The following is a 14302-nucleotide window of genomic DNA, read 5'->3' as shown; positions in this document are numbered from 1 at the left end:
AAACCTCACAAAAAATGAACAGTACTTAGGGTAATTGTTATTGGCTAAGTTTCCCTCTCAATCAATGTAGCCATTGCTCTCTCGTGTGTAGGCAGATTTACTTCTGCACACTTCTAAGCAAAGGAATTCTTGCCTTCCTAAGAGGCATAAATATTCTCTGCCTGGTGATTTTCAGTTTATGTGGCAACTCCAGCAATTACAGAAGTGCCTAGAGCCACATCACCGTTGAGTGTTAGAGCAGGGTCTGCAGAGAGAGAACTCAGCAGCTATCCCCGGTACCGAATGCGCTGTGATTTGTCACTCTCCTGCCCCATTAGCGTAGTCTCTCTGTCCCTGAAGACCTTGGCGAGCCAAGTGAACTTGCTCAACGGGAGTCTCAATTCTTAAGCTCCTTGTCAGACCTTTCTCCAGTGAGACACTGAGCCCATCCCTAGCATGGGATTGAGAAGCAAACAGCTGCTATCACTGCTTTATGCCATAGAAATTATGGCAGCTTCAAGTCTGAAGCAGTAAGGCTGTTTAACCCAGTACTATCACTCCGTCTCTACAAATTGCCAGACCAGTGTAACAGAATTGACTGTGGTTATGGAATATGCTGTAATCCCCACTGTTGATGCAGTAGCCATTGGTCACATGTGGCTCTTGAGCACTTCAAATGTGGTTAATGCAATGGGAGCACTGTTTTCAGTCCATGAATTTGAAGTCGCATGTGGCTAGTAGCCACCCCGTTGGGCGATGCCGGGGTATTCAGGTTGGTCATCTCTGCACATTTCGTTAGTCAGCTCATTTCCTCTTTCTGTAGATAACTGGAGACCTTTCAACTGTCTCACTTTCAAAAAATACACTCTTTCTGGTCTTTTATGAGGAACTTCTCTTCGTAAATTTGGTTAAATGAATGTATACTGATTTTTTTTTTTTCTGAAATTGAAGCACAGATTGTCAAACTTAAGCATGTTACCCCCTCTGTCGTGTCTACAGATAAAGTAATATCTATTACTTCTAATATTTAAATACTGTGAAATTAGGCTAGCCTGCGGGAGGCATTTGGTTTTCACCCATGTTAAAGTAGATGAAAGTTGATACCTAGTTACTCACTTAACTCCTTATCGCTACCAGATTTCTATTATCTCTTTCAAAAAGGTGCAGAACGTGTAATTACCTTGAAAATGGAAATCCCTGGATCAATGCCACCTCTCATTCAGGAAATGCTGGAGAATTCTGAAGGACATGAACCTTTGACCCCAAGTTCAAGTGGGAACACAGCAGAGCACAGTCCCAGCATCTCACCCAGCTCAGTGGAAAACAGTGGTGTCAGTCAGTCCCCACTGGTGCAATAAGACACTTTCCATCAACTTCAAACATTCCCCAGTAACTTCAGTTCCGGGATTTAAAATGCAAGAAAAAAACATTTTTACTGCTGCTTAATTTTTGGACCGAAAATATATTAAAACTCAAGAAGGACCAAGAAGTTTTCGTATGTATCAATATATACTCCTCACTGTCTAACTTACCTAGAAATGCAAACTTTTTAAATTCTAAAAATCAGCCATTTCATGCAACCAGAAACTAGTTAAAAGCTTCTATTTTCCTCTTTGAACACTCAAGATTGCATGGCAAAGACCCAGTCAAAATGATTTACCCCTGGTTAGGTTTCTGAAGACTTTGTACATACAGAAGTACGGCTCTGTTCTTTCTATACTGTATGTTTGGTGCTTTTGTCTTGCATACTCAAAAATGACCAAGCCACACCATGGTTATAAAACAGACTACTGTACATGTCCAGCTCAGAAAGGTTCAAAACGATGACTGTCTTGCCTTCACAGGAGAATCAAGACATCAAGGTAAGGAAATGGGACTATTGTACAGTATGACAAGATAAGGCTAAAGATTTTCTAATTTAGTTAGTATGGAAGCTTGTTCTTGCAAACTGCATCTTTTATTTCATGTTGCCCAGTAAAAGTATACAAATTCACTGCACTAGCAGAAGAGAATTCTGTATCGGTGTAACTGCCAGTTCAGTTCATCAAATGTCATTTGTTCAGTTGTTCATGTCACTTTAAATTAAAAGTGGTTTATTACTTGTTTAATGACATTACTACACATTTTTAAAAAAAGATACATTTTTACAGTAATGATAGCCTCCAAGGCAGAAACACTTTTCAGTGTTAATAAGTTTTTGTTTACCTATTCACAAGCCATTAGGGGAATTTCATGGGCGAATGAGCAGGCTGGTTTACCACCTGTACCAAGTAACTCTGTTGTCCTTCCTGATTCATGCCTGCTACGCGGTTTTTTTTCCCCAGCCTTCTTCATGCCCAGTGGCTAATATTAATTCCCCGAGGTATGGGCAGAATCTGCATCCTTGACCTTGTTCAATCACTATGAAGCAGAGTGAAAGCTGTGGTAGAGTGGTTAACAGATACAAGTGTCAGTTCTTAGTTCTCATTTAAGCACTAGTGGATTTTTTTTTTTTTTGATATATTAGCAAGTCTGTGATGTACTTCCACTGGCTCTGTTTGTACATTGAGATTGTTTAACAATGCTTTCTATGTTCATATACTGTTTACCTTTTTCCATGGAGTCTCCTGGCAAAGAATAAAATATATTTATTTTAAAGGTGTGTGGGGAGCCTTTTACTGCAGTTTCATGTTCAGGAAAGAGACAGAAAACACAGTTCCATTTTTAATGTTTAAATTTCATTTCAAAAAGCAGGTTTGTAGTCTGCAACCATGACAATTAAAATCTGTGCTAATGCACGGCAGTCTATAACAATTCTACAAGCCAATCAGACAGTACATGACATTTCAATGAGTAAAAAAGAGCATAAAACTGTGTGTAAGAACAAAATGTTAAAAGGCCTACCACAATAATAAAAAACCATCAATTACATCATCACATTAAAATAAGCCAGATGTACAAAAGTCTGAGACAGAAAAGACAAAAGGACAACACAAGGTATTTGTTAAAATGTTTCTGTGCTCTTTGGGCACTTAATTAAACATTGCAAAATCAACATCTTCTTCTTCATCAGACTCTGCAAAATATTTTACTTCTTTCCTAGCCCGACCGGTCCGTGGCAGAGAAGGTGGTTCAGAAGTGAAGTCTGATGGGAAGATATCCACATCTGAATCCTGATCAAAAGATGTTTTCTTCGGTTTCTAGACATTTAAAAAAGATTTAAAAACCCCTAGTGGTTGTAAACAATTGTTCCGTAGACTAGTGCTATATTTGGGAACTATTACAAAGAATGTGCTTTTTAAAATCAGAATTGTAATTCTAGTGTTAAGATCAGTTACCTACTCATTTTTATGAAGGGGGAAAAAAAGATTAATTTCTCACCCTGAGGAGCGCACACTGTCACCATTACTTTCTCTCAATTACCTGTCCCAAGTGGAACCATGACGGCCCAGTTATAGAAGACTGCATGGGAGAGGTAAATGTAATGAGCAGCATAAAACTACAATCATCTGTATTTTTAAGTTTTGACAGGAAGAGAGGTAGGTGACATTTGATGTGTTCTGTTTTTAATCTAAAAGCTACTGGAAAAACTAGCTCTGGTCAAATGAATTCAAGTTAAAAAGAAATAGCCTTTATTTATCTGAAAGATGATATTTCAGACAGGTAATGTGTAACTTCTGTTAAATAAGTAAGCTGATTTATACCATACTTATATATCCAGGAAATAGTCTTGATTATGAAGATTTATGTTTGATAAGAGATGCTAAGCTCAGAGCTATTACAAGATCTATATAGATCATCTTAAAACCACATATTAAAAGATGCTCCACATTACCTTGCTTGTTGTTTTGGCTGTCTTCCTGCCAGGGTTATAATCACCTTCATTTTCAGAGCCAGACGCTTTCCTTTTCTTTGCCCCTCGACCTTTACCTTAAAGTGAAACACAGGTTTAGTGTAAGTACAAAGAGATAAATGTCAAAATATTAAACTTTTTACATGCTCTGCTCAGTACTATAATCCTGACCTCTTAAAATCTGGTGTTGACATGACTAAAGAGTATTTCAAAAATAATTTAAATTAGTTGGACGGTCTGGTGATAAATTTTAATTACCTGATAAAGCATTTATATTTTACCTATGTGGTCTGTGAGCTTGAAAAGAAAATATTTTTAGCTTCTAATTTTTCCTAGAGCATTAACATAAAAAGAATACAGTGTGAGTTCCTAGAAAGGTAGTGCCTACTTTTTAAATGTTTAAATGCTTACTCTACACTGTACTTACCACACACTAGTAACAACCAATTGCAGGCCCCACTTTCAGTAACAACCCTAGAATTAACCGCTAGCATAAATCATGCAATAATCTGAAAACTCTTTCTTCTTAGACCTAGGATCACCACATGCAACCTATTGTTTTCATCTACCTAACGTCTTACTCTCATCATTAAAGGAAGAAGGGGAAAAGGTAATATATTTAAATAGTAACCAAACGTTTGTCCCACTATGCCAATGAAAGAAAATTAAATTGTAATTCTGAATTTTAAAAAATGTCTTAAGAATTATAACCAACAAGTAAGATACTAGCACTTCTGACTTTATAGAGTATTGACCTACTGCACTGTTTGATGGTATCTGTCAGTTGGTCAAAAGATTGAGTAGCTACCCTTACAGAAAATTATGTCTCATGTATATTTTTTCAAAGCAGCTTTAAGGACATTCTAGAGGTACAGCGGGGTCCCAGGGAGAACTGGTGCCCTCGCGTGGCCCTGAGAACAGCCATTTCATTTCCCGGATGAGCAACAAGCTGTGGTCTAAGACTCCTAGCTCCAGCGTAATGTAGAGAATGTCATACTTTATTTAGTGAGAAGCCTTCATCTGCTTTTGCAATAACTACTTCCAATGAGTTGGCTGAAGAGGGTGTTTGAGTCTTAGTTTCTACATTTCTAAAACAAAATGACGACACAAAATTGCTCTATTTCCTTTGAATTCAGCACTGACTCTTACACGTACTGCTTACTGAAGAATGAGGAAATTCACAATAAACTAAGTACACAGTCTCTGTAAATCCAGTGAATAGAAGAGACTAGACATTTTCCACAAGGCATTGCTTAGAGGATTACACCAAGGCTGACACCTCACCTTTGGGTGTTGTAGTCTTCTTTGGGATGCCAAATTCCGAGTCTGAGTCAGAGTTTACAGTCTCTACTTTCTTCTGTTTGGGGGCTCTCTTGGGCTTAGGGATTGCATCTGAAGATGGTTTTCCTATTAAGCAAATTCCCATTTTATAGATTAATGTGAAATACCAGGCTGAAATGAGTCCTATAACAATGGCATTTCTTAACTGTTGATGGGGGTTAAGTAGTTTTAAAATGGTTTGTCTACTTGGTGCCAGTGTAAAGGCAAACACTTTCTCATGATGGCAAATATTTTTTATTATTCATAATTTGCCTTTTGATATTTCAAGCGAGGTATTTTAAACAAGGACCATTAAAATGAATTAACTTTTAAAGCAGTAGTACAAATATAGTATAATCAAGACCAAAAGAAGTATATCCGATATATTAATTATACCCAAATATAACCACATGTTGAGTTCAAACTTTTAAAACGATCAGAGAAAAAAATTTTATGGGACCCTCAAATACCATGAATAGAAACCAATTCACTTCCATAAAAAAAGCAACCAAGCTTATGTGGAAACATGAAAATTCTAGGTAAGTAAACAACAGACCCAAAGGCCTGTCTTTTATTAATTTTTTAAAAAATGTATTGAATTAGTCACTAACTTCTCTTCTAAAAACCAAACACCCACGCTAGTTCTTTGGAAAATGTATTCCCAGTCCCAATTTGAGCAAGGCCCCTCAATAAAACAATAGGAGGAGCCCATGCTCTTATGGGAGTAGCAGCCACGGAGTGTGTAGCTTTGCCCTCTCTGCATCCTTCATGACTAAATCTACCAGAAGAGCCTTGTGGCAGCTCCAAGCGTAAGTACAGGCCCGACATAGCAGGGGGTTCTAGAGCACTACTGTTTTCAGAAGAGTTTCTGGACTTGTGTTAGATGACACCTTCAATTCTGCTGGGTAGAGTACTATGGTGGCTTTTTGCTCACAGGACCTTGATGAAGTAAATGAGTTGATAATGTTCAAAAAAGTGATGTAGCTCCCAGGTTTTCATGTCAGTTCTAATATAAGCTGTTCATACAAAGATAAATGATGTGTAAAGGAAACTTAGAGTCTGTGAGTTCCACAGAAGTCACCCCAAGACAAATACACAAGTACATACTTAGGAGGTGAAGGAAAGGAGTACATAAATGAGACAGTGAAGAAAGGACAGCCAGTAATGAGTAAACTCTCATGTCTGTTATCATTCTGGGAGCTTACACCCTGTGAGGAATCTCTGAGAGCCAGCATAGAACACACATCCCAGAGTCAGTGCATCGAAAGGACAAGAAACTAGGACATTTGTAGCTCACCTTTCCCCAATCACTGGTAAAGAAAGATAGGGGCAGGGAAATGCTAACCTTATAGCATTGCAAAAACAGATAGTCCTCAGATAAAGAAATATAGACATTGGTCTTTTGCACTGAAGTGGTAACAGAGAGTAAGGGCGGGACACCCAATGCTTTGGCTGGAGAGATTCCTCTAGCCAACCAATTTCTCACCACAGTCCTAGTGTGTTCAGAGTAAGTGGGAACTTTTTTAGAAAGTGTTGTTCTGCTACATCTAATACATGTGTCTACAATAGTACTGTCTGCTGTATAATTAAGATCCCAAAGGAATGGTCCACAGTGTTTAAAAACATAGCTGCTACTTGTACAGCAAGTAAATAAACAAAGCACTAAAGGTGACCTTCAAAAATTAATTAATGGACAATCTATGGCATTAGAAAAGCAGCTATGTGACTCACAAAGAAAAAGTCATGAATTAAATCAAATGACCATTCATTCCATGTGAGGAGTAAAGCATAACCCTACACAGGTAACACAATCAGGCTACTAGTAGAAAGACTACAACTATAGGAGAGCGTTACTAGAAAGCTAACTTTAGATATCAATGCATGGGCATCTCATTTTAAAGTTATACTGCAACGTTTCAAATAACAGTAAACTTTAACAACTACCTGTTATGTTTTGCTTTTGTTAATCATTGCAAAAATCATAAGTACATACCTTTTTTAGCAGCTGCCGTTTTACTTGGACCTTTATCTGTTTGTTTCAGACCAAATGATGGTGAAAAAACAGAAGCAGAATCTTCTTCATTACTGTCAAATTTAGCAGAATCTAAAATTACAAAGCTTTTGTTCAGTAAGAGCTTGTGTGTGGGCCACTTAAACTTTGATTCTTTTTACTGATGACTTCTCTTTAGCTAAATAAGTGATCTTAGAATTTCTATTCTGTGATCACATATACAATATACTAACAGCAGAAAATGAAACAATAACAATGTTTTTCGCCAAAAATGTTAACTCCATTGTCACCCCATACATTTCTATATTATTTAAAATTCTTAATAGTCCCAAATATTATTTAAAATGACATGAATGTCAGTAATGATATTCAAATCATAGTAAATATTCATATTTCTGAATCAATTTTAAATTACTGAAGATTAACTTATAACGCACAGAGGCTTACTAACTTCAGTTTACTTTTATACTTAATCTCATCCTCTATCCCTCCATTTCTCAAATTAACTCTTCTATAAGACTATCACATTCAAATAGTCATTTTAACTATTATATGTACAATTTTGTATATATTTAGATATGTTGTCAAAAATGCTCATCTGTCTATACATATAGAATATGTACCACAGATATATAAATATATTTGTTCCTATGAAAGCTTTAATCTTTCAGCTACTAGGGTAATTTATATTTGACAGTTTAAGAAAGCTGTAAGATTATTAATATGCACATATAAATTTACATTGCCATAATCAAATTTCAGTATTCCTTCTAAATTTAACTTTTTCCTCTCATTAAAACTATCAAACCCTTTCGCCCCCCCCCCCCACAGGTTAGCATCTGCCTGTCCACCTAAATGTTTTCATAATGCCTATTTTTGACTAATCAGTTGGAAGAGAACTAAATAATCCTTGTAATATTGAGGAAAATACAAAAAGGAGGTAAGTTTTCTACTCAAAAAAATCCTGAAATTAAATCATGATGTAATTTTTCTCCAACACACAGCAATAATACAATTAACCAATGGGGGGAAAAAAAACAAGCATACCATCTTCTGACTTCTGAGAGTATGAAGGAAATGAGAAGAGATTCCCAAAATCTTGACTTTTTTTGTCATGTGAAGATTTTCTATTAAAAAAATTATATACCACAAAGAGGAAATTTATCAAGACTGAAACCAGATATATAGTTATAATCACCTAAGAAAATTTTAGTGCATACATACACACAGATGGAAACTGACCAAAGACTTAGTTATTAAAAATACCACTAAATTAAATTTTATGAAGAAAGTCAGGCAATAATCCTACTTATCTTAGACTACAGATGGTAAAATAGTTTTTTTAAAAAAATGTGTAAAAACAGAGCCTCCCTGGTGGTGCAACAGGTTAAACACTATGAAGCTATCCGCAGCCTCTACAGTAAGAGTTTGATCCCCCAGCCCGCCAGGGAGCAACCCACATGGCACAGCAGACCTCTCCTGACTCGCCCGCTGCTCCCCTCAGTAGTGTATTTCAGTCAATCTGCCTGTTCTGCCCCCCACTCTGTCTCTGGTGAATCTTCTCACCCCGCACCTCTGGCCTGAACCCCAGTTCTTGTATGCATAATAAAACTTAAAAATCTGTAATGACAGTACTTGGTAACATACATGATGTGAACCAATGTTAATTAAAAATAAAGTGAACAGTTCAGTATCTTCATACATATTGAAAAATTCTGAACTAGTTCACAAACTGCACATCCTACATGTTAATGTTCAAATCTAGGGAGGAAAATTAAACCTCCCAATTCCAAAGACGTACTAAGTTTTCTCTGAACCAGGGGTTGTCAAACTGTCCCATAGACCTGCCATCTGTCTGTAAATAAAATTTTAGTAGGACACATTCACATACTCTTTAGGGCAGCATTGAGTATAGACAGATATGAGAGAGGTTATATGGACTACAAAGCCTAAAATACTTACTATCAAGTCCTGTAGGAAAAAAAATGCCAACTTGTGCTCTAATCTATAGTAAGAGTTATATAAACACTTGCAATACTAGCAAGATTCATTCCTTCTAAAGGAGTACCTCCTCTAGAATAACAATTTCTTATACCTTATGGTTTTGACAGGCGCTCAAACTACCATGTAAGTGAACAAAAGTTGCTTCATTACTTACTCTGGGGTAGTTTTTGATTTGCCTGGTGAAAATGTATATTCATCTTTGTCTAAGCCATCTGAAGGAACAAATTCATCTTCCCCATCATTTGTTACAGGAGATGCTTTCACTTTCAATTCCTCTAAATCATTATTGTCATCATCATCATCAGCATCCTCGTCCTCTTCTTCCGAGAAGTCAAATGTGTACTTAGGCCTTTCGGCTAGGAGAGAAACAAAAGTGAATATTAAATTCATACCCAGCTTTATTCACATGAAACTACTAATAATGCATTTAAAAATATTCTAGTTATCTCTAAAAATACACAAGGCAAAAACAGATAAGCATTTAAACACTAAAAGCCAACAACTTTGGTTTCAGTTATTTTAATAATGTTAATATCTGTCTTACACTTCCCAGGAGACTACAAAGTAATGCTGCATATGTTAGAGAACTAATGAGAATATCAGAATGATGTCTGTCATACACAGGCATATGGCCACTTCAAAAGTAACTAAGATTTCCCATTTCAACCATTACAAAAGAAATTTCACAGGTCTTTAGAATGTGCTAAACTTTCTCTTCTTCCATAAAATTTTCTATCTTCACAATAGTTTAGCTGTGAAATAACTAATTTTTCAGATGAGTGAGAAAAATAGGAGATGTACGGCTTCAATGTATTAACAAAATAATAATTCATAAAAAGGTAACAACTATGAGGAAAGACACTCTAGTATATAATGCAAATAACTTACTCTAATTTCTAATATATACTATGAAATGAAATTTAAAAATTAGTTTGGTGCTGTGTAATTTCATACTCCATTTTGGATGTTTGGAAAAAATCCAAAAATTAGGTATTTAATACATTTTCATTGTAACTGAATTTACTCACGTCACAATTTCGCCTACAATATACTACCTATACACGTTAGGAAAAAGAAATTCAGGCCCTTGGTGATTACAGAACCACAAAATTTAAGATCTAATATATAATTTAAAAATTATCTCCCAAAGTAAAATAACCAAGTTCCCATGATTCACTTTAAGTAAATTAGAACTTAAGACACTCCTCAATTTTTAATTATTTGATGACTTCAATTTAATGAATGTTTAGAAAGGAACATTCAGCAAATTACAATAAATATGTAATAGCAAAATGAGATTCGACTGCCTAACTCAATCACTGCAGTTATCTAAATCATGCTATATACATGGAGTAAGGCTCCTAAAGTAGAGGGAAATTTTTCCTGATACAAGTGGTAGAAAACAAAGCCCTTTTATTGATCTATCACTATTGGTATATTACCAAGGTATATTTTTTACCAAACATTTAGACTATGAAGAAAATATAATCAAACTTTTTTTGTCTTTAACTGTAACTTTTGAAATACTAATGATTTAGTGCTTCAGCAACATGGATAATACTAGCATACCAATTATACTAACTTGGTCAAACTATAATATACAACAAACAAAATGTATCACAATACCAGCTGCTCTTCTAAGCAAAGAATCTCTTGGAATAACCACAGGTTCTGTTTCTTCCAAGTCACTTTCTGACTTGGATTCATCATCTGACCAAGGATTCCGTTTCTTCACTTTCTTTGTGCCGGCTTTACCAGATGAGGTAGGTGTTTTTCTCACCCTGGTACCTGAAAGAAAAAAAAAAGGCAGTCATACAAGCATTGAGATATATATATCTATCTATATATATATATATATACACACACAAACACACATTTAAAATAACAAAAATAAGCATAATTAAAACAGCCCAGTAATAACCTGTACAGATTTTCTCACAAAAATACTTGTAAGAATTCCTTACCAGGCTCCTTTTTCTCTCTTTTGGGTTTGGGACCTTTATTTACAGGAGCTGATGGGATCAACGCCTCTTCTGTCCCTTCTACTGGTGTCCCACTGAACTCTTCATCAAATTCCACTTTTACTGCTGTAGTATCAACATCCCCCTAAACATTAAAAAAGAAAACCAAACTATGAGTAAAAATAAAAGTTAAATTAACAGCTTATGTTTTAGAGATACATTTCTAGCCAATAGACTGCTGCTTCATATCAAGTGCTTAAAAAATAATAAAATGTGATTCTACTGAGGTTTGAATACACCACTTTGATCAGATCATGTTTTACTTTATCTGCAGCAAATGCTATTATTTACCGCTCTGACACACTGAGATGATGGCTACATAACAGCAACCAAAAAAACAAGAAGGCAGCTTTCGAATACCAAAGGGATTTTCACACCAACAGTTAAATATACTGTAAGATATCTGCAAAGTTAGTTCCTGGAGCTCAGACAGTTCTATACTAGGCAACAAAATCCTGCAGTTTATTGAAGGAAAATAGGTAACACACATCGCGTACTGCTAAGCGTTATAAGACAAAAATCCCTCTTGCCTCGGACCCTAAGGTGAGAGGCAGAGACGAGATATTACAATAACAAATATAACAGTGGCTGATGGGCAGAAAAGAACAACTCTGCCTAGGGCAGGGTCAGGGAAGATAGAAAAGGACCCTTTTTGATCAGGTCTGAAAGAACCATGTATGTATGCCAGGTAAGGAAAAGGAAGGAAGGAAGAGCATTACAAGCAGAAGACACAGAGACATGAATTACCACCTAAGATTAGGAAATTGCACAAAGCCTGCTAGGATTCAAGAAGAGACAAGACAAAAGTGTAGCCAGAAAACATAGGAAAGCATGCAGATACTAAATAACTATCTCATCAATGGAAAGTCACTGAAAGCTTTTAAACACTTGTGTAATAAACTGCCTTTTTGGAAATATCACTCTGGTGTTAATAGTGAGAGGAATAAAGTGGAGAAAGGTAGAAGTGAACCAGGAAGACTAGTTAACAATACTTTTAAGTTGTAAGACAGTGTCACTGGTGACCAAAGTAAGGGGGTGGATTTTGGAACTGCTTCAAGCAACTAATAGGATTTAATTACTGATTAAGTAACTCCAAGGTTTTTTGACTTATGTTAGTAATGGCTGATAGTGCCAGTAAATGAAATAAAAACAGCAAAGAACAGGTTTTGATATCAGAATAAAGGTTCAATGTCAGACATGCTGAGTTTGAGGGGCATGTGCTTCAGTACATAAACCTGGCACACCTGAAAACATAACAGCTTAGGGACAGAGACATAAGAGTCAGCAGCATGAGTGGATAAAGCTCTAGGTATTGATGAGGTTACCTGAGGAATCTATGTAAGGTGAAGAGAAGAATGCTGAGAACTAAACCTGCCAAGCAGCAACTATAAATGAGAGAAGCCATCTCCCCAAGGGGAAAGTAAGTACACAAGTGAATCTGTATGGTGGGGAGCGAGATGATCAGAAAGTAGTACAGACCACAGATTAGCAAGAGTAGAAGAGGGGGGATCTTACAGGTATCACAATGCTCCTGTGCTTCAAAATATTAGCTCTGTATAGAAAACTCTCCAATCTCTAGCTGTTAGGCTTATTTCTCAAGCTCTAACTAGACTGTTGGATACATCTCCTTACATATTTCCCTGGGTTCTAAAAACAACCTATGCAGAAAAACTAGCCTTTCTTTCAGACCATCATGCCTCCTATTTCCCCAGCTCGGAACAGCTTCTCAACATTCCTTTCTTCTGCTTACTCTGGCCATACTTTTAAATCCCCAGTAACACTAATCAATGTCAAAGACATAGGATGTGCCTGATGAGTTCTTAATTAAGAGTAAAAAACAAATCAATTATAAGAGATGATAGCTAACTTCAGATGATAGCAAACAGTTTTTTCCAATGGAAGACTTCCTTAAATTGGTCATGATATAGAATTACAGTTTATATCTTAAAGTTTAATTTAGAATGTTGCTGAGTAGAGTATTTCTAGCTTTCACTGTAAAAATGGAATCAAGCAAGCAGCTCTTTACATATACATGGGTCCTTGATGAATATTTCCCTTCTATGGAACAACTGCTTTCATAGAACAAAGGATTTCATATTACAAATAAAATCTATTAGAAACAAAATAAAGCATGCTTTAAGCACACAGTAAAATTAAAACACAAATGTATCATCATGCAGGTGGAGTTTCCCAGTGAGCTAATAAACAAGAGATATTTCATACCTTCTTCTTCTTCAGCAACTTTTTGCTGGCATCTGCCTTCATAGCAGAAATTTCAGGAACTATTCTTCTCCCATATGGTGAGGGCATGGTCTCTTCCAGTTGAAGTTTCTTCATCTTCGGTTTGCCAACTTTACCTTTTATTGCTTTTCCTGCCATTCCAGCCAGAACATCTTCTCGTTCTTGTGCTTCCACTTTCTGAAATATAATTACAAGGGAGGAGGGGAACGAGCAGGTGCGTAATAAACAATATTGTCTAGAAAAGACAATCGCTCCTACTTAAACTGAAACTAATTTTACTCACGCCATAAAAAAATAAATGATTGCCTTTCAACTGATCAGAGATGAAATAATAAAAAAATTCTAAGTCAGAAGACATGGGTTTTGATCTCAATTCTAGTTTCTCATTTGTAATATACATGGAATGTATTTATGTACACATTTAATGTAATACAAATACAGGGGGTATTAACTAAATGACCTATATGGCCCCTTCCAGTTCTAATATCCTATATTATGAAATCAAGACCCATTATTGTTAGAATCCTAGCAAATCATACACCAAGGCATGCCTGTTAAGTATGACACTATTATTTACTACTGTTTTTTGCCAAGGTTAAAAAAATATGAGAACTGTTCATAAACAAAACTACAGCATGAAAAATTTAAAGTGTCACTACAGTTGATTAAATTTATGAGTTCAATGTAATAAGTGGGGATATAATGATGAATAATGCTAAAGAATCTTCCTTTTGCAAAAGCATTCCTTCAAATAATTAGCAAGCTTTGAAAGAAGGGAAAAATGCCATCTTGAAATCTCTTAAAAGATAAATTAAAAAATCCATGTATAGCTTAAAAGCTGAATAAAAATAACCAGCTTTGAAATCAGACCTGCCTGGATTTCAGTCTTAAAAC

The 14302-nt window shown here is 35.9% G+C and overlaps 2 protein-coding genes across 6 annotated transcripts in view; one reads left to right on the top strand and one right to left on the bottom strand.

Moving 5' to 3' along the window:
• RARB (retinoic acid receptor beta) overlaps positions 1–1337 on the top strand; it is a gene marked incomplete at both ends in the record, with an annotated part of 333578 nt that extends 332241 nt beyond the window's left edge. For all 4 annotated transcript variants that reach the window (XM_084248146.1, XM_084248149.1, XM_084248148.1 and 1 more), the window contains one exon: positions 1141–1337. In XM_084248146.1, the coding sequence (XP_084104272.1) occupies positions 1141–1337 (197 nt within the window). The remainder of the gene's footprint in view (positions 1–1140) is intronic.
• A 1427-nt stretch (positions 1338–2764) lies between these two features.
• TOP2B (DNA topoisomerase II beta) overlaps positions 2765–14302 on the bottom strand; it is a gene marked incomplete at its 5' end in the record, with an annotated part of 54694 nt that continues 43156 nt past the window's right edge. For both annotated transcript variants that reach the window (XM_084247412.1, XM_084247413.1), the window contains 9 exons: positions 2765–3158; positions 3794–3888; positions 5096–5218; positions 7125–7235; positions 8190–8269; positions 9301–9502; positions 10773–10934; positions 11111–11252; positions 13391–13585. In XM_084247412.1, coding sequence (XP_084103538.1) covers positions 2991–3158; positions 3794–3888; positions 5096–5218; positions 7125–7235; positions 8190–8269; positions 9301–9502; positions 10773–10934; positions 11111–11252; positions 13391–13585 — 1278 coding nt within the window. In that variant the 3' untranslated portion in view covers positions 2765–2990. The remainder of the gene's footprint in view (positions 3159–3793; positions 3889–5095; positions 5219–7124; positions 7236–8189; positions 8270–9300; positions 9503–10772; positions 10935–11110; positions 11253–13390; positions 13586–14302) is intronic.

Source organism: Talpa europaea (assembly GCF_964194135.1).
Source record: "Talpa europaea genome assembly, chromosome: 11".
Lineage (NCBI taxonomy): Eukaryota > Metazoa > Chordata > Mammalia > Eulipotyphla > Talpidae > Talpa > Talpa europaea.
The sequence above is the reverse complement of the archived record's forward strand: the minus strand, read 5'-3'. Positions and strand labels throughout refer to the sequence as shown.